Source organism: Patiria miniata, unplaced genomic scaffold (genome assembly GCF_015706575.1).
Source record: "Patiria miniata isolate m_02_andy unplaced genomic scaffold, ASM1570657v1 HiC_scaffold_6, whole genome shotgun sequence".
Lineage (NCBI taxonomy): Eukaryota > Metazoa > Echinodermata > Asteroidea > Valvatida > Asterinidae > Patiria > Patiria miniata.
Window position 1 is genome coordinate 14731770 of NW_024037073.1, and position 19142 is coordinate 14750911.

Consider the following 19142-nt stretch of genomic DNA (forward strand, 5'->3'; position numbering starts at 1 on the left):
CGGCTCTTCCAACTTGTTCCATCTTCACCTTATCATACTTAGCCTCCTTCCAGCCTACTCTTTCTAGCGGGTTCCATCATCACCTAATCTCGTCTAGCCTCTTTCCAGCATACCTTTCTCCCAGCTTTATCTATCATCATAAAACTCTGTATAACCTCTTTCCAGTCTGTTCTTTCCAACTTGATCAAGTGATAACATTACCTTACCTTCTTTAGTCTCATATCAAGCTTGCTTTTTCCAGCTTGATGTATCATCACCTTACCTTACCTATCCTCTTTCAAGCATATCTTTTCTGCTTGTTCAGTCACTTCACCTCATGTAACCTCTTGCAGTTAAATCCAGTTTTTTTTGTTAAAACAAATAATTATTTTGTTGGTTTGTTTTTTACCCCACTACTGTAGGCTCCCAGTACATCTGTGTGCCTGTCCATTCTAGACCTACACAGTGACCACAGTACCTGTGGGACCCTCATACTCCAGATATGCCGCGACTTGTCAGAGTATCTGAGGCCGATCCGCCCGGGGGTGCCCAACCCAGAAGTAGACTACAACCTCATTATCAGGTGAATAAGGACAAAGACATCATTATGATGATAAGTAATGTTTACTTCCAAAAATGAGACCAATGTTTCTTTACAAGTACTTATTGCACTGTAGCTCACTAATTCAAAACATGGAGAAGATACTGAAGAAACAGTCAGTTTTAGAGATGCAAGAAAAAAAGACTTATGTAAATTGTATGTGTAAAACCCAGATAATTAGGTAGGAACTGAAAACCTTAATGCCTTTTGCAAAACTAGGTATGATTTGAACAAAGATCAGAGGATTAAAGTACCACCACATCAGCCTTCCCAAACATTAATTTTAGTAGTAGGAAGTGACCAATTCAATTTAAGAAACTCTTAATTTGGGATGAGCGGTGAATTTACTAAGCGTTCTGGCCCTCCTCAGGTTTTGGTGCGAGACAATTAACCTCTGACCTCTGTAGCTGCCAAACATTTCATGCCTTCTAACAAGACTTTTGTAATTCTTGTTTACTATGTGTCGCGTCTTCACTGTGCTGACATTTGTTATGGAAGAGTTTGTAAAAGTCAGGTTTTCATCCAAGAAATACATAGCTTCTATTTTTAAAATTATGAGTCTCCAAATAAATTATCTGTTCCCTTTGGAAAAAGGAGTCCTTTAAAAATATGGACCTTAGCACATGTACATTTTGGTTTAACAAACAAATATTATTTGAACTGATTTTGATTCCTTAAGTTACCTTATTTCACTGGAAATTGAGATTTTGTATTCAAAATTAGCATTTGGTAAATGTGAACAAGATTTAAAGTTTATTTTATAAAGTGCATATTTGAAAAAAATTGTTGACGTAATTCCCTTTGTAAGTTTGTAAACAGGTGCCTTTTCTGTATCCCTTGAGAGTGGTTTTAACGAAGTGTTGTTGTTTATTTTGCAGCATGATGAAGACACTCCTGTTTAATGCTAAGCTGCGATTCATCAAAGATGGAGACAGCAGCAGCATTGAGCTGTGTGATAGTTACAGAAGCTTTGTGGATCTACTGAGTCTATTTGTCAGGAGTAACAGCGCTGATATACCCAGCATACAACAACTGGCCAATGCTGACTCAGCGAGGTGAGTGATGAGTAATTATTTGATTGTGAGTAACAACATTGAGTTGTGGGTTAGTTAAAGGAGCTTTGTGGAACTACTGAGTCTGTTTATGAGGAGTAACCTCACCGATATGCCAAGCATACAACAACTGGCCAATGCTGACTCAGCGAGGTGAGTGATGAGTAATTATTTGATTGTGAGTAACAACATTGAGTAGGCTAATGGGTTAGATAAAGGAGCTCTGTGGAGCTACTGAGTCTGTTTGTTAGGAGTAACAGCGCTGATATACCAAACATACAGCAACTTGCCAATGCTGACTCAACGAGGTGAGTGATGAGTAATTATTTGATTGTGAGTAACAACATTGAGTTGTGAGTTAGTTAAAGGAGCTTTGTGGATCTACTGAGTCTGTTAATGAGGAGTAACAGCGCTGATATACCAATCATACAACAACTGGCCAATGCTGACTCAGCAAGGTGAGTGATGAGTAATTATTTGGTGGTGAGTAACAACAGGCTTGTGAGTCTTTTTGTGAAGAGAAACATCTATTTAATGGCCTTTTTAAAGCACACCGCAGATATACCATCCTTTAAAGAACTATTCCATCTTTGACTTCTCTCATTGCACAGGCAAGTTAGAGATCGTCTAGTCCTTGCGGAGCGTCTATCTTTGGCCACGGAGGTATCCACAAAGTGTGGCCTGGACTCGTCGGCTGTCTGGTCAGCCTGGGGGATGAGCTGCCTCAGGGCAGGCGACTATCAAGGAGCTAGGGAGAAGTTTGCAAGAATTCTCAAGGTAGTCAAACCGAGGGGCCAATGTAGTGACTAGCAAGACCAAGGGCCAGATGTCTGTGAGGCGTTCTGGCAAAATGAGACAGTACTGGGTAGGGATTGAAATGAGGGTTTGGGGTATTAGTAAAGAGAAGAAAATGATCCTTACAATACTGTTTGTTGCACTTCAATCGGACACTTCGTTGTCAAGTTATGTTTTAAAAGTTTGAATATATCGACTCATCAAAAAAGTTAAATACTGAGCAAAAGCCCTTTAAAGTTTCGAGTTTTGTAGTCTTGAAAATGAAAGATGCCATTTATTTTCTTAAAAACAATGTGATTCCACAAATTTTGTACTATTTCTTTAAAATTTCTTACAAATATCAATAAATCTGAAAATAAAAAAGAAAATAGCCCCATCAGTTTTTTGCATTTTCTCCACTGCCCAGTTCCATCTCATTTTGCGTACGCCTCAAATATGGTGCTGCGTAACCATTAAGTAACTGTACTGCCCCAAGCCACCCTGCCTGTTACTCCCAATGCTGCCCCTAGTCCGCCCCATCACTCTATGGTTTAATGAATTTGACTCAGGAATAAATATAATGTACTAATACTAATAAATATATAGTACTAATCAGTTAAAAGGTAGCAGAAAAGCTGTTCTAACTAATGCAGAAAATTTTTAATTGGTTTCTGTGCCCCTTGGCTGTAGTCTGATTATCTTACTTCTCTCTCCAGCACATTCGGGCATTATGCCGAATGCTTGTTGATATTCAAATTAACTTGATACTCCATGTCATAGGTCATCAGGCCAAAGCCATGCTGGCCCTTCTCTGACTCTAAATCCATCATCCAGCATTGTTTTGAGGCTGTGATCAGACTACAGAAGTAATAACTGTATATCCATGAAAATAGTGCCAGATTTCCACTGTTCTTATGAGGTATATCCAATCTCAACTCTAGTAAGAAGCCATTTAAATGATTTATGACAAAGGCATGCCTGTGTCATTATTCATAATATTTCACTTGTGATTGACTCAGTCACTTGTGATTGACTTGATTACAACTCTCTTTTATAAACTTAAATTTCCACTGTTTTTTGTTTGTTTGTTTTTCATTTCTATTACTGCAGGCCCCGATCGATAAAAACGTCATGAGCGTGCCGTCCAAACTAGTAACCGACGTCATTCAGTATCTGGAGACATCAGCGTCACAAGCAGACACGGTCTGTAATGTCTACAGTTTTCAGGCCTATCCTTTCAAAACGAAGATATATTTGGCTTGGGACTTTGTCCATGACAAGTTGCTTTTTTTAATTCTGTAAACACCTCATTGAAATGGTGGTGGTACTTTTTAACTGTGACTAACTTACAGCCATGTGAAGGACTTGACATGGTCTTACTGATGTAACCTTTGATTTTGTTGGTAAGGGATCCATTCTGATATATTTTGAAGTTTATTGAGTTATTTATCTGGTTTTTTTTTTATTTATTTATTTATTTTTTGGGTGACAGGCTCAAGCCATCCTCAGTGCATCAGCAGCCTCCATCAGAGATTTCATTGCTGAACCAACCAATGTAAGCATGTAGCATCCCCCTGTCGTTTGGCAAGATGTAAAGATTTCTGTTTGATAAGAAGAACCATCTCACTTTTTGTCATTTGGCCAAAGGCAAATGGCGGACACTGTGTCTGCAGTAACTGCTGTCTAAAGTCTTGCCAGTCCTAAAAGAAGACAAATTGGTTTGCACATCAACTTTGAAGCATGCAGACCAGTTTAGTCCTAATTCGAAGCATTGTAGAATTCTATCATAACCAACACCATGAAATGATGATAAATTTGTATATTTTAAGAAGATTTTCACTATAGCCAAGTGTTCATATGATGCCATTTTGAGAGAAAAAGGGATTAACCACATATGGTGTAGTATGTAACACAAGCAGGCAATCAATGTGCTATTCTTTCTGCCTAGGCGTCATTCTCTGCCACTGCTTTAGACAACCCAGCTCTCCAGGAGTGCCAATACTACATCACCACCTACTGCCCTCATATCTCCATGGTTCAGTTCTACCGTCGGCACAGCAGGCTCTCCCTAGCCGTGTCCTACATCCTAAGCCAGGTAGATGGACCCTCCAGGGATCCAAACACCCACTATAGACTGCTGGACTCATCAGCAACTGAAATGCAAGACTGGCATTTTCCTGGTGTTTTTACAAAACAGTGTATTCATGCCTGGCTGCAATTTCGAGGAAGTTTCAACAGTTATTTATAACTAGAAACCAGTGACTAGGGTCCGAATTTGTGGGGTCGGGGGGGGGGGGCACTTCAGGGGCATCATTTTCTGAAGGGGAACCTTGTTCATTTTAACAAAAAAATATTGTTTTGCAATCGCCAAATAATGAGTGGGGGACACAAAAGGGACACATTTTATCGAGGGGGGGGGGGGGGCTGCCTGCCATAATTATGCCTCTGCCAGAAACCATCTTCACTTTTTTGTGTTGGATATTTATAATATGAAGACAGGAACAATGCTCAATGCCTCTCCTGTGTATATTGGGGCAAGCGCCAACTGTTGTTAATTGTTGCCTGCCTTTTATACCCACGAATAGTCTGCTTACAAGTTTTGCGAAACATTTGACAAATTAAAGTAGATTTACCTTATTTCAAAATTAAGTCTTTGCATTTTACGAGCGTATTGGCTCAAAATGATGCCCCCTAGAGACAATGAGCCAATACACCTGCTTAAACATCATAGCACATTGTTGAATTCCATCTAACTTAGTGATGGGATTTAAATCCGGATTTTTTTTTATTCGGTTTGAATTTCACTATTCGGTTTCGATTTTGGAAACCGCCGATATTCGGAACCAACTGAAAAAAAATAAGCCTCCCATTTTTTGTAACACCGGCTAAAGAAAAACAACTAGAACATCCCCTTATTTGTTCCGTGGTCTCTGATTGTAACTGCATTCACTTGCTAGTGGTGTTCTCAGTATATGAATAGCCTGCCCACGACTTATCAGAGAGCTTCTACCCACTTTGTCAACAGTACAGTTCTGGAGTGTTTTTGTAAAGGCCCAGTGGTCATTGAATCCTGCAAACTATACCCAGTCATTGGGAGGGCATTGCATGTGGCACCTCACTCGTCACTTTTTGTTGGCATGACTGTGAGCTGAATAGGAACTTCCGGTGAAATCAGATAGCCGATATTCGGTTTGAAAAAGATAAGGAAAATCGGATTTTGAAATCTCTGGATTCTCTCACCACTAATTTAATTTAAGGCCAGCTCATACTTCACCCAGAAGCGAAAGCAAATTTTATGACATCAACAATGGAAGTTTCATTGTGATGTTGACCATAAGCCCATAACCTTAACAAAGTTGCTTCGCACTGAAATTGGCATGAAGTATGAGCCAGCCTTAAGACAATTAATTTCATACTCAGAGAGTTAATATTGGTTTCTTCAGCATTGTTCCACTGAAGTCTTCCTGGAGGGCCTGCTGGCACCCTGCATGAAGCATGGCAACTTAAAGGGTCTGCAGACCGAGATGCTGAACAAGGATCCCACCTTGGTGTCCTGGAGCAACTACCTGACGGCAACCTGTCGATACCTCAACGCCCACAGTCTGGCCCACGTGCTCTACAATGTACAGCTCTTTATGAAGGTAAAGTGTGTATCCCAGGTTAACCAAGATGCGACTATACATTGTATTACATTTTGTTTATTCACTGAAGATTCCATAAAACCATAGAGTGCTTGGGCGGTTTCATGTGCTACAGTGAGTAATAAGCGTGGGGACTTGGGCACTAAAGTGACTTAAAGGTTTAACAGTAAAGCGAGTCTCTACACATATTACAATTTCTGGATTGAAGTCAGTGACATGTTCTGGAAAACTCAGTAAGGAACTTCACAGTTATTGTGTTTACCCTACCCTTTGGAAGCCTACATCTCAAGCCTTGCTTGGCAATCACTTATATATTTATAAAGATATTAACAATAGGCCAGTTCGGTATTTTGATGAAGTAGTCCAGGTCAAAGGTCATTCGGGATAAAATCGCTGACGTCATGTTACGCGAACACCCCTTTTGCTCGTTATTAACACGCGAGCGGCGTACGCCCGTCTACCTGCGCGTTCAAGCACCTTCGATGAGCGTTCGATTATCCCGAATGACTCATGACCCATATCATTGTGGGCATGCGCTGTTGAAAGACCAAACTAGCTTATTGGGAGGCAACATACATAGCACAAGGTAGCTATTATAGGTAAAGTGCAGGAACTGTGTTTTGGAGGTCCGTGGTTCAAATCCCGCACTGATCAATTTCTTTGTTATTCTAAAATTATTTATATCATAGGAATCCAGTCAAGGAATAGAATCAACACATATTCTCTTTTTCTCATTCCTTGTCAAAGTTTCCCTTTTGCCTTTTTCAACATTCTCCGTTCCTGTTTTCCCAGGATTTCGTCCGTGCCTCCATGACGTGCATCAAATTCTACCAGTCTGGTGCCAAGACCTACTCGGACCTGTTTGATCGCCTCCAGTACCTGACTAAAGCCAAGGAGCATATGCGGGCCGTGCTGGATGAGAAACAGTGGGAGAGTGTTCCCAGACCGCCCATGACAAACTCCACTGCCAAAGGCGGTGTCCCGTCCTGGGCACTGGCTAGTGATGTTAACATTAGGCTCATGATGTCGCCCTCTCAACTGACAAAGTAAGCTTTATAAAATTAGTGGGGGTGGAGGTTAGAGTCCTTTTAAAACAAAGACTATATTTGTGAAGACCGCAGTTTTTAAAAGGGAGTTTGTTTATTGAGTTTATTTCTTTTTAAGCTTTACAATGTGCATAGATTAGAAATTGTTTAGTAGTGCAGGGAGAAATTGTTCGAAAAGTTCCTGTCTGGCTGTGGGAAATCAAAATAGTGCCTTTTAAGCTAATTAGGTCCAATCCTGTCTGGCAGGTAAATACATTTTTAGATTCAGGCTTTTGTATGCGAATTTTCTCTGGAGCGAAATGAGTGCATAATAATGACAATATGATAGCAGCACCCCTTCTGTCAGGAAAAAGGGTGGAGAATATTAAACAGAGAACAAACCACTTGGACTCTAAAACAAAAACAAAAAAATTGCGTCTCCTGTTATTTTCTGACAATCCAGATGCCTTTTCAGTGCGAAATTTGTCATCATGGCCTCTTCGAGTTGTGCCGTAAGTGTTTAACCAATCAGCTGCCTTTATTACAGTCACATGAACACCATCAGCCAGCAGATTGAGGTCACCAAGTTCCTGCATAGGATGTCGTCGTCAGGGAAGACCTCCCTCATGGGTTCCTCTCAGGGGGCGGAGTCCAGCTCCCAGCAGCTCCCCACGCTGTTTGGCAACAGCAAAATCAAAGCTGAGGTGGCATACAGGGTGAGTGCCTCAAATTTAATCGATATTCAAATTTTTTTGAAAATGGATCAATTAAGAGAGTGATTTTTGTCATGTGACTGTCAGTGTTAACAGACCTAAGGTCATGTTGTAAGAGATTTGAAGCACACACAAGAAACGATCGTAGCAAAAATAGTTGACCAGCCAACATGCCAGGCAATGTGTACTACTTGTGGTTTGTACCAGAGCTATATTTTCTGATCATCTGTCGTTCTTTAAAATTTGGCCCAGAACTGATAAGGGGAGCCTGATCTTTCCTACATATAAAGTGCCAATGACATGGAGTTGTGTCCTATGGAATAGGTTGGCCAAGAAGCTTCAGGTAACTTGTAGAAATCACATGTGTTGTATTTGCATGAACTGGTACACAGCTGTTTTCCCCCCTTTTTGTGTGGGGGGGGGGGGGGGGGTTGGGTGTGGGGCTTAGCAGGAACATGTGATATGCAAATATTTTCCTCTAAGGCAGCTGTATGCATTAACTGGAGTAATGAAACTCAAATCAAAGCTCAGAATGACAACAAGTAGCCAAGTTAAGTGCTCAAAAACATGTATACATATATATGCATGAAATATCTGCTGTGCTGTCTTATTAGGTTGAATCCCTCCCCCCCCCCCAAAAAAAAATGTAAGTAGGAATCTCAGTAGCGTCTTTGAGAGCTTTTTGTTTTTGTTTCTTGCAGGTTCTTCTTGCTGGTCAGTCTGTCAATGACGGCTTCCAGATGGCATTTCAGATTATTCAGGTAAGGAGATTCTCAACTGGAACCAAAAAGAGGGTTACTCCCAGAGACAAAATCAAAATGATATGAATTTGACAGAGAGTACTTTTTTCTTTATAGACACACTAGAAGGAAAATGTTTTGAAAGGGGCCATAACATGAAATTCATACTATAACATATTTTTGTAAACGTACCTCTGAATTGCATAGAAAAACTAAAACACTCCTTTTGCTTCATTGACCTATCACCGTTTGCAAGTTAGCCACGCCCCTTAGACAACCCTATGGAATTTTTGTACACTTTGTTTGTCTCAGATTTTGCACGTTCCGCGTCCATTTGTATATCATGTAATTGGACAATATTCCACAAGCTGCGTTCATGCGATTCTATCGCGATTCTACCGCGATAGGTCAATTGTTTGTAAAGTGCATTTATGTTCACGTTTTTAAAGGCCGGCTATTTCCTAGCACTAGAGGGCGTTGTGTGGCACTCCTGTTTCTGAAGAAATTATTAATCTAAAATGTTTCTCGTAAAAGCCCATTAATTGACAATTAATTGTTATTAATTTTTTTTAAAGGATTTTCGTCTTCCGGACACGCTGATATACAGCCATATTGGTCGCCGGCTGGCCACACAGCACAAGTACAAGGACATCCATCAGCTGTTGTCTTGTGTGCGGAATACCGGGCTGTCTAACAATGAATGCTGTGACGAGATACTAGACGCATGCGTCCGAGTCTTGGCCAGTGATACCAGCCAGACTAAGGAGGTGGAAGCACTCATCAAACTCATCAAGAGTGATACCAACAAGGTACGCCTTTCACTGGTACCCACCGCCTTAGCCAAGGGCACCGGTGATGGGCTCGTTTGAGCTCTCATAAGGAAAGATTTTGTTGAATCTGTCACCTGGAGACAACATTTCTGCATGTGCATGACATGCATGCATCAAACACATGGAAAGCTAACCAGATTTTTTTGGCGCCCCCCCCCCCCCCCAAAAAAATACTTCACAATATGGTCAGTTGCCTTTTCTTAAATCAGTTTTTGTCAACTGTCTGTTATCAAGGTGTACTATCCAGTGCTTCAAATGGATAACTATGAAAAGGACCTAAAAGGATCTAAAACTAAATAGTGTTGGTCTTGGTATGTTAAGAAGACAAAGAAATTGAGGCAAATTTGTGATGTGTGCCACCATCCGGATGAAAAATGAAAACTTCAAGAATCATTTGTGGCCTCTTTCAGTTTTTAAAGTTGTATTTTTCCTGGTTTTTTTCTTTTGTCTCATTTTTTAGCCCCTGTTACCCTTTTTCCTGACTATTCTTTACCAAAATTGTTATTAAAAAAACCCCAAAGAACTGTGAAAGGGATTTTCCTTATTTGAGTGTTGAAGTCTTGGTGCTTGTGATTGCAGGATCACAAGTACATCACAAGTCTTATTGCACGTAAATCACAAACCCAGTCACATGTATCACAGCATGAACTATAGCACAGAAATTCCCACACTGTATATCACAGTTGATTCGAACATCTGGTTAGCTGACTTTGGACTGGATGACTTGTCATTGACTACCACACTGCTTGTTTTGTGTGCACCCAGATCAATGCCCTGATGCTGTGCGGCAAGCTGAAATCGGCCTATCTCATCGCCGTCAAGGCCGAGCGCGTGGAAGACGTGCAGCGCATCTTGAGTGCTGCCCAGCGGGCTGGACCGGGACAGGCCCAGATGAAGACCATCTGTGAGAGCTGGCTGGCCTCCCAGGCAGAGAAGAGAAAGAGAGAGATGAAGGCCAAGGAACTGCTGACCAGGGGCAGGCAAGAGAGGAGGTAGCAGTGAGGAAAACGAAGGAGGTAGCCAGAAAATGGATGAAGTTACCATGGTAATTTTACATAGTAAAATGTCATCCTGAGAGGAGATAACCATGAAAGTGTATATTTGAAATGAATGCAATGGATGCTGTTACCATGGTAATTAATAATGGTGGAAACTTATTCGAAGAGCGGCTAGCTGTTTGAACATATATTTGGAACAGATGAAGTAACCATCGGAATGGGTGCAGTTACCATGGTGATAAATACAAAAATTAAAGAGAAAACTTTTGAATCATTATTAAAGTTGGAATGAATGAGGTAACCGTGGCAATGGATGTGGTAACCATGGTAATACAAACAAATTGCGCTTACTCCATCTGGAGTTAACTACAGGAAGAGGTATTGGGAAATGAGGTTGATGGTCAGATAAGCAATTGCTGAATTCATTAGAGAGATGCTAAAACTGCCATAAAGGACATTATATTTCTTTGTATTTCAACTATTAAAACAAACAGTTTGTGTGGTGCAACAAACTTTTGTAACTTTGTTTCCTCGTGAAGAGAAAAATAATGGGTGAAGCTTACTAAGAGAATGGACAAGAGAGACGTGTACTCGGGAACTATGTGCAATGGACTCCATTGCAATGGACTCCATTGAAAGGAAATAGGGCAATAAGAAACCCAAAGATGCAATCAAACACTGCCTTAAGATGTTGCTGCCATTACTGTCATAGTTCATTTAATTATGTAATCATATCTTCTGAGCTGTAGGAAAACAACAGATCACACAAAAATACTAATAAGTTGACAAAGCATACTTTTATGGGTTGTTTTAACTACAAGAATTCTGCACATCATACAATATTTGAAATCTTGATAAAAAGAATAATTTTCCCGGTATGAAGACATTACTGTTGGTTTTACATTTTATTATAATTTTTAATAGTTTTAAAAAAGCCAAGAAACATTGTAAAAGAACAGCCTTGTACTAGGGATTCCTTCCCAAATTTGAACACAGAGCAAGTGTCCTGAACAATCCCCCCTTTCCCGAAAAGAAATCAAAATTGGACGGCAAACAGTATAACTAAAAGGACAGAAACCGAGTCTGATTAAACACAGTCCAAATGAGAAAAAAAACATACTTCATAAAGGAACGGTAATTAATAATTAATCCTAAGTATTCATTCAGTTTTATTCATTGCATGAAGTTTGGGGAATTTTCATTGGACAAACTTAAATGGGTGCTATGTTGATTATTTTTTTTATCAGTAAAGTAACATTAGTACTTAAAAGTGATGGTTTTTCCAGCTAAGAATGTACATTAAGGTTTTTGTATATCAAAGTGTGAGAGTAACCTTTTTGTCATGTGTTTCTATTCTGTTTTCCAAATCTTAATGCCAAGTCAAATTTCTACCTCACCAAAATTCGAGTTGAATATCTAAAATGAAGAATACCTACTTCTCAACACAAAAAATGCTCTTCTTTGTTTTGCCTGTATGAGATATAATCCCAGAATACTGAAGAATGTTTAGATTTTATTTTATTTAAATCGTTTGTGCCTTTGGTAGATGTACAAAAGTTGTACCTACCTTCTAAAACCAATTTCCTCTCAATTCTAGGGTTTACGGTGTAAATTTAACTCTCCATTTCTCTTTCCCAAATTCTTCCATTTTCTACACAAAAGATCAGTCTAATTTAGTTAAACATGTAAGTTTTTGCATCAAACTCAGTTTACCTGATGCAATTTTGAAGTAAGAGATCTGATATTCTGAAGTATTTTCCAACTGCATCCGTATTATTAAACTTAGCTAGCAAATAATATGTAATCTAAAAGTGTCAGCTATCTCAGAAATGTCTGATTCTCTTGTAATTATTTCAATGGATCGCTCAGGGATCGACGGAAAATCCTAAGAATTCTACTAGGTGTTGTTTTGAAAAACAAACACAAATCAGGATGTGTGCTCTGGTATGGCTTTATGATCGAGAATAGACACGCAAAGGGAGAACAAAAGATCCTTTCAGTCCTCGAGCGTTGGGTCTTTTGTTGAAAATAGTCCTGGATCCTACTGCTATGTGCTTAGTCTATTGGAGAGTGTTATATTACAGGGACAAAAGAAAACACAAAGCATTGTCCTCGGGCGTATAGAAATTCACAACTTCGTGAAGTGGCATGTGTCTACTGGCTTGATTGAAATCACTCTGCCTGTCAGAGCTCAGCCTGAAATGATTTTTGAGTGGAATAATCGTTATATTAAATAATATTTTGCTTCATATTTTCATTAAGAAAAATGGCAAGTATAAAAATTAAGCTGTATATCTGATAACGGAATGTACAGATATATCTACTTCATAATATGACTACATAATCAATTACTGCTGACCTATATAAATCATCTAATAAAGTGAAATGAAATGTTTTTATTTAATTGATTATTAAAGAAGCTTTGTTGTTTGTGCCATTTTTGATTGCAGCATATCGATAGCAAACAATAAACATATTTTTTACAGAAACACATTTTTTTGCAATTTCCAATTTTTTGGGTGTTTTATTTGGACTATACAGGGTAGTCCAAAAAACCCGGAACTTCATACTTCCACTACCCTGAGACTCAAACCGCACATACCAATGCATGGAGAATCTTTTTAGAAGAAAAATGAAACCAAGGTCGCCCGATTCGGTAAGGTAGTTTTTTGTTGTAGAGCCTATTTTGTGGAGCAAGTAGGCGGCATTTTTGTCCCGATGAATTACTTAATTGTGCCGGGGAATATGACTTCCATTGTAATCGCTAGAGGAATTGTTATGTATATGTTCATATTTCACGCGAATGCCAATGTGAGGCAAATTTGACGTCACGAAGCATTCGCTGCGAAATTCGCCCGAGTTGAAATATGTTCAACTTTTACGAATTCGCAGCGCGAATACTTGCCACGACGTCACAAATTCGCGTTCGCTTTCGCTTTCGCGCCGAGTATGAACCGGGCTTAATAATGCCCACGTGAAAGAAGTGTGCTTCACAAAATAGGCTCTGCAGCAAAAACTCCTGGACCGAATCGGGATATTTTGTAGGTATAATTCTTCTAAAAAGGATTCTCCATCAATTGGTACAAGTGGTTTGAGTCTCAAGGTAGTGGAAGTATAAGGTTTTGTTTTTTTGTTGGACCACCCTGTATTTGTGGACTTTTTTATTGTGTTTCTTGCAAGACCACTCTTTGATGAGGACGTGTTCATTATAAATGTTCTTGCACTCTCTAATATGAATGAAATTCACTTTATAGTTTCTTGGCAAAAGTCTTTTGCCATTAGCAACGAAGCCTTGCAAAAGTTGATACAGTTGTCACGAATGACCTGGATTTATTCTTGGTTTATAAACAGAAGCTGTCTATTGTGTCAACTTTATCGTGCAATTTGACGTCGTGCTTTCTGACATTTATTAAGCTTTGCCTTGCAATTTTATAAAAGACAGTGGGACTCGAGAAATTATCTTCAAAAATCTCAAGTTGATGGCAAGCTTCCAATAATGCTTTTGAAAAGTTTTGGAGGAACATTTTGGAGAAATTCTTCTCTAATTTTATTTAATTTTAATTTATGCCTTCTTGTTCTCAATGGCAACTTTGGTCATTCTGTAGAAACGATCTTGATAAGCATCGTGTGGAGCACCAGACAGTTCCACTAGCAACTCGGCCTTACACATACCCATAAGAGTGTTTGTAATTGATAGAGGTACAGAGAAGCATTGGTACATACACCAAACATAGAAACAGTCAGTACAGTTCACTCGGTAAAGGGCCTGTCACATTATATGCGATCTTATAGGAGACCTTACGGCGACCAAAAATATTTCATAAATTTAACAATCGCAGTGAGGACGCAAGAAAATGACAACTTTCTGTCTCAAAGAAGCTCAAGCTACGTTCATACTGTGCTCTTCCCGCGCTTACGATGCGCTCAACTCGCTCTCTACGCGCCCCTGTCAAGCTCAATTACTCGATCTAGTCGCTGCCGCTGCGCTGTCACTGCGCTCACACTACGCTATGCTCGCTGTTGATACGTCCTAGTAGCTCGCGTCGCGCTCTCTATTCGACCAAAATACGCTCATGTGACGTCACTTGCGCTGTATAAATACCACGACAAAACGGTCAATACACAGTCCAGTTTCAAAATTATTCTACAAGTTCATCGCAGTCGAGTTACTTTCTCATGGAGACTACATCGACTGCCTTGCGCCTATAAGCTGCCTCAATGCCACTTCAATATCGCACGATTCACGCTCGCACAGCGCCCGAGATGCGTCATTACGACGTCCTGGCCAGAGCGCAGAGGTGTTGCGATTGATTTGAGCATGTTCAAAGACCTTGGCGCTCATCGGAGACCATTAAGACCCTCTGGCGCCCATCTGGCGACCTATGTAGTTGTCGCTGCTATCTAGTAGTTGTTTTTGCGCCCCAGCTATTTTTTCAAGGACGCAGTCAGAGCGCATATAAGATCGCAGACAGTGTGACAGGGCCTTTAGAGCTTGCGATCGTGACTCAAAACAATCGTTGAATTTCATCTATATCACGCCACCAATGCATGTTTAACTATAATGCCAGCTCTTACGCAAACTGCTCACAACAGCCCGCACAATAAGCAAACTCGACCTCTCGTGTAAGCAATGAATGGCAGACAGAATTTTGGACGAACAAACCCACGTGATGCTGTTACAAGCTTGCTATCTATTGGACTATAGGACCACGTGTTCCGTTTATCCCCAAAATTGCATTGTTCATATAAGAGTTTGCACAGGCGCAAGTGAAATGTCAAACTGGCTTATTCACTCGGTGATGGGGCTTTTATAATAGTGGCACAAAAAGATTACTGAATTTCATCCATATCACGCCACCAATCCAGCTTTTACGGTACACTGCCTGGTTTGGCGCTATTGTGCATGGTTCAACTTGAATGCGTGGTCGAGGGTCGAGCTCGTCGAGTGCAGCGCAGTCCATCCTGCTTGGCCTGATGATTAAACACCCTGAAGTCAAGTCAGTAAATGTTTTAAACATCCCTCCATGCTCTGAATTTGTGTTTGCACATGTAGTATGCATTGAGGACGATTGTGGACATCTGCCTTTCTGCTTTCAGAGTAGCAAGAAACTCAGATTGAACATTTTCGAAGGTTCCATTTTCTGCTTTTCTGCCTTTCTGCTACCAGAAAAGCAGACTACCTTTTATTAAGATCTACTCTTCTGCTTTTCTGCTACCTAAAAAGCGGAAGGTTTCACTTGTCCTTCTTTGTTGGCGGACGAAAAGTTGACTTTTATTTTTCTCTTGCTCAGGGAGCAGAAAAGCAGATCGAACATTTTCAAAGTTTTCATTTTCTGCACTAGTTTCTGCTTGTGGGCAAAACTTGACCGGCACCTCAGAGGCAACACGTCAGCTTTGCGGCCGCCCATCAGAAAAGCAAATGGCCACTCACCTGCCGCCTAAAGAAGTGAAATCTTTCTGGGTTTCGAAAAGCAGAAAACAGTGTTGTCCAAACGTTCGATCGGCTTATCTACTTTTCTGAAAGGAGAAAAGGAGATGGCCGCTTTTCGGCCGCCTGTGTAGAATCTGCCTTCCAGCTATAAGAGCAGAAAATCAGAAAATGGAAACGTCGGAAAATGTTGAGTCATGGAAGTAAATGTTGAGTTGAATTGAAATTGTATTGAGTCGAAATCAAACCTCAGCTCCGATACTCATTTGAAATGTCAACAATTAGATTAACGATGATCTTCAGAGCCGGGGGTCGCTGAGCTACATGTAAATTCAATTATCAGTTCAGGACGTGTGTTTGTTTAGTTTAGAATACAAAAGTAGTACAAGTTTCAAGAAAGTGCACATCATGGATCATGGATGTTTTCCGTGTCTTTATAAAATCTAATAGCGTTAAAATTTTCATAATGCTATTTTGATTACTTTTCCTTTAATTAAGAACAACAAAATTCAACTTCCTATTTTCCAGGTGTACCTTTCTGAGGGTTCCTAATCTTCCAAAATCTATCACTATGTAGGAACACAATTAAGTTTGTTTCTTTGAACCGTAAATTCCAGGGAAATCAAGCCCCATTTTCAGCGTTGTCCAAACGCAGTAGAACACTTCGATTTATGCACAAATGTCATCATGCAGTGCTTCCAAACCTCTCTGTTGACAAGCCTCAAATTCATTAAGTTATATATTAATCACAGGCGCGGATCAAGAGGGGAGGGTTTGGTGGTCTAACCCCTCCCTCTGCTCTGACAGCCCCCCCCCCCCCTCCCTCCCCCGCCCATTTTTGTTTTAATTGTGCACAAAGTCAGGCTCAGAGTTTTCAATTTGACACACTTCTGAATGAATTTCCCAAAATGATAAATTGAGAAACTTATTTGAAGTTAACAAATTATGATAAACGATTAATATCTCCACACATATCCAACTAGATATCCATCTACTGTGTACATGTTTGTCGGATATTGGTTTTCTTATTTTGGGGTGCATTTTCATGCTGGCACTTCAAAGTAAAATGGAGCATCATGTTGAAAAAATATATAGTATAACTTTTTTTATTCCAAATTTATGAACAGGTTTACTATATTTGGAACTTGTAGAAATTTTGACTTATGCTCAAACAGGACTCCTTAGAAGAGGGAATATGTGATGTGATGTGATAAATGAGTCATTTGTCGGGAACTTTCCTTTGGAGATACAGGCCAAAATAGGGCCACTTCATACATCACTTCATCACATCTCTTGGTGTTCCGACTTCTATAATTTTTTAACTAAAGATGTTACCAGCATGCGGTTTCACAGCAATAATGCTGAGATGGTGCTCTTTTCAAATCTGTTTAAAAATTGACTAGGGCCGACAAACGACTCATTTAGCTTGATCACATCACATATAATTTAAAATGCCAACATGAGGGGTCAGTTGTCATATAGTTGCTTGATTAGTCCTCAATCCTACACAATCCTTCGAATCATCCAGATCAATTTTGAAGGATCTGGGAGTGTATTTGTGTGCAAACTTGTCAATGAAAGTCTCATGCAATATATATACGTACAATCTACATGTATTTGGATTGTGTTAATATAAGCCATGGGTGAAATCAATTCAGTCTGCCATATATACTTAGTGGATATCGAAACTCTTTTCTGTCTGACCTCTGTATTCATCAAAACGAAAAATGTATTGTTCGGAAATACAAAACAAAAAATAGTTCGTGTGCATGTGCATGTACATGTACGTGTACTGTACATGTAAAATACTGATACAGGCTGCTGAATACCTAAATCGAGTCTCTGATATATTGAGTGTATTGCTGAGTGCATTGAGTGTATTGTTATACATGTAACTTTCACGAGATAAGAATATCTTCGTTGCTCAGTTGTCGTGTAAATCGTGAAAACGAGTCAGAAAGAATAAAGTTACCACAGCATTTATACATGACTTGTCTACTTTTTTGCACACGGGCCCATTAATCAGGGAATAAATACAGCGTGTGTCAATAAAAACGCAGGATTAGAAACAAAAATATTAAGAATATAAACCACCCCTATTCATCATAATGTTAACCCTCTTTTCAAAGTACCTTTCCTTCTCTTCACTATGCTTTTTATCCCATCTCATTTGGACAATCCTGTCCAGAGATAGAGTACATTGAAGAAGGGTTATAAATTCCAAGCTGGTCTGATTTGTGAAATCACACATACCTAATGAAAGGTTTAACTTCAGTACAGGTGAAAGTATTTGTGGATCACAAAGAAGGACATGTGTGGCAGGATTAGGCTTACATAATCCTTTAGTCCACAATCAATGTTATTAGTCAATAATTCATGATGCTTTGAAACAATGATAGTCCAGTTATTAAATTTAAGTGATACTTATCATCAGTTGTTTCAAAGAAAGTTTTGTTCCGGTTTAATTGTCTTCAATGCATACCTGCATTGTACATAACTGGTCGTTGTGTTAAGGTCATTGAATCAGACCAACCCGCTTCAGAAGGGCTTCACAAAACTTGTCATAACTTTTGAACCAAAAGTCCAAATTCCACCCAACAAAAATCGTGTCAAAGATGAAATTATGGACAATCAAATCCTTATCAAATTAGGCACACTAGTAGCATGATTTTCTCAGTAAAAAAATCGCTTTGAATCCTGCGTTTTTATTGACACACGCTGTATGTTCATGGCCAGTTTTAAACACTCTGTTTCTGGATGCTGATAATTCAGCATCCACACTCCAACCGGTCTTAAACATAGTGTTTAATACCGGCCAAGCATATATTTATTCCCATTAGTAAATACCTTTTCGGTTAAAAAAAAATATAAAATTTTTCGATCCACTAGTCAAAGAAAGTCAACAATTATACATTTTTTAACGATTTCGTTCAATTCAACATAACACCCCTCTAGCTGTGGAATAGCTATGTACAACCGATAAAACGGTGCTGGCAACGGATTTCAAATTTTATGTGACACTGGAAAAGTGTTTAACACCTGCCAGCCATATCTTTATCATCCGTTTAAAACCGACCACGTGACGGGCTCTCGACCAATAGGAGTGGGTACACCGTCTTTATTTATGAATAAAACTTAAAACATTGTGATACAAAACAGGACATCTCAGTGGTGGGCCTGAAAAGTAAATACATGATGCAACTATGCGTTCTTTCATGAATCATGCAATTTCTGAAGCTAGAAAAAAGCCGAAAGATTGAAATGCAGAATAAGTTGGAATTGTGCTTTTGAAACCTAAGCACAATTACAGACAGAATTTAAGCCATATTTTCTAAGTGGCAAATTTATTCAATCTGTTAAC

The 19142-nt window shown here is 39.5% G+C and overlaps 1 protein-coding gene across 1 annotated transcript in view; it reads left to right on the forward strand.

Annotated features, from left to right (window-relative positions):
- Positions 1–12846, forward strand: part of LOC119743285 (zinc finger FYVE domain-containing protein 26-like) — a 33953-nt gene extending 21107 nt beyond the window's left edge. Inside the window, exons 16-27 of the mRNA XM_038219688.1 lie at positions 402–562; positions 1459–1635; positions 2244–2409; positions 3517–3609; positions 3899–3961; positions 4355–4501; positions 5850–6047; positions 6840–7093; positions 7620–7788; positions 8487–8546; positions 9101–9334; positions 10121–12846. Coding sequence (XP_038075616.1) covers positions 402–562; positions 1459–1635; positions 2244–2409; positions 3517–3609; positions 3899–3961; positions 4355–4501; positions 5850–6047; positions 6840–7093; positions 7620–7788; positions 8487–8546; positions 9101–9334; positions 10121–10351 — 1953 coding nt within the window. The 3' untranslated portion in view covers positions 10352–12846. The remainder of the gene's footprint in view (positions 1–401; positions 563–1458; positions 1636–2243; positions 2410–3516; positions 3610–3898; positions 3962–4354; positions 4502–5849; positions 6048–6839; positions 7094–7619; positions 7789–8486; positions 8547–9100; positions 9335–10120) is intronic.
- Positions 12847–19142: the final 6296 nt, after the last annotated feature.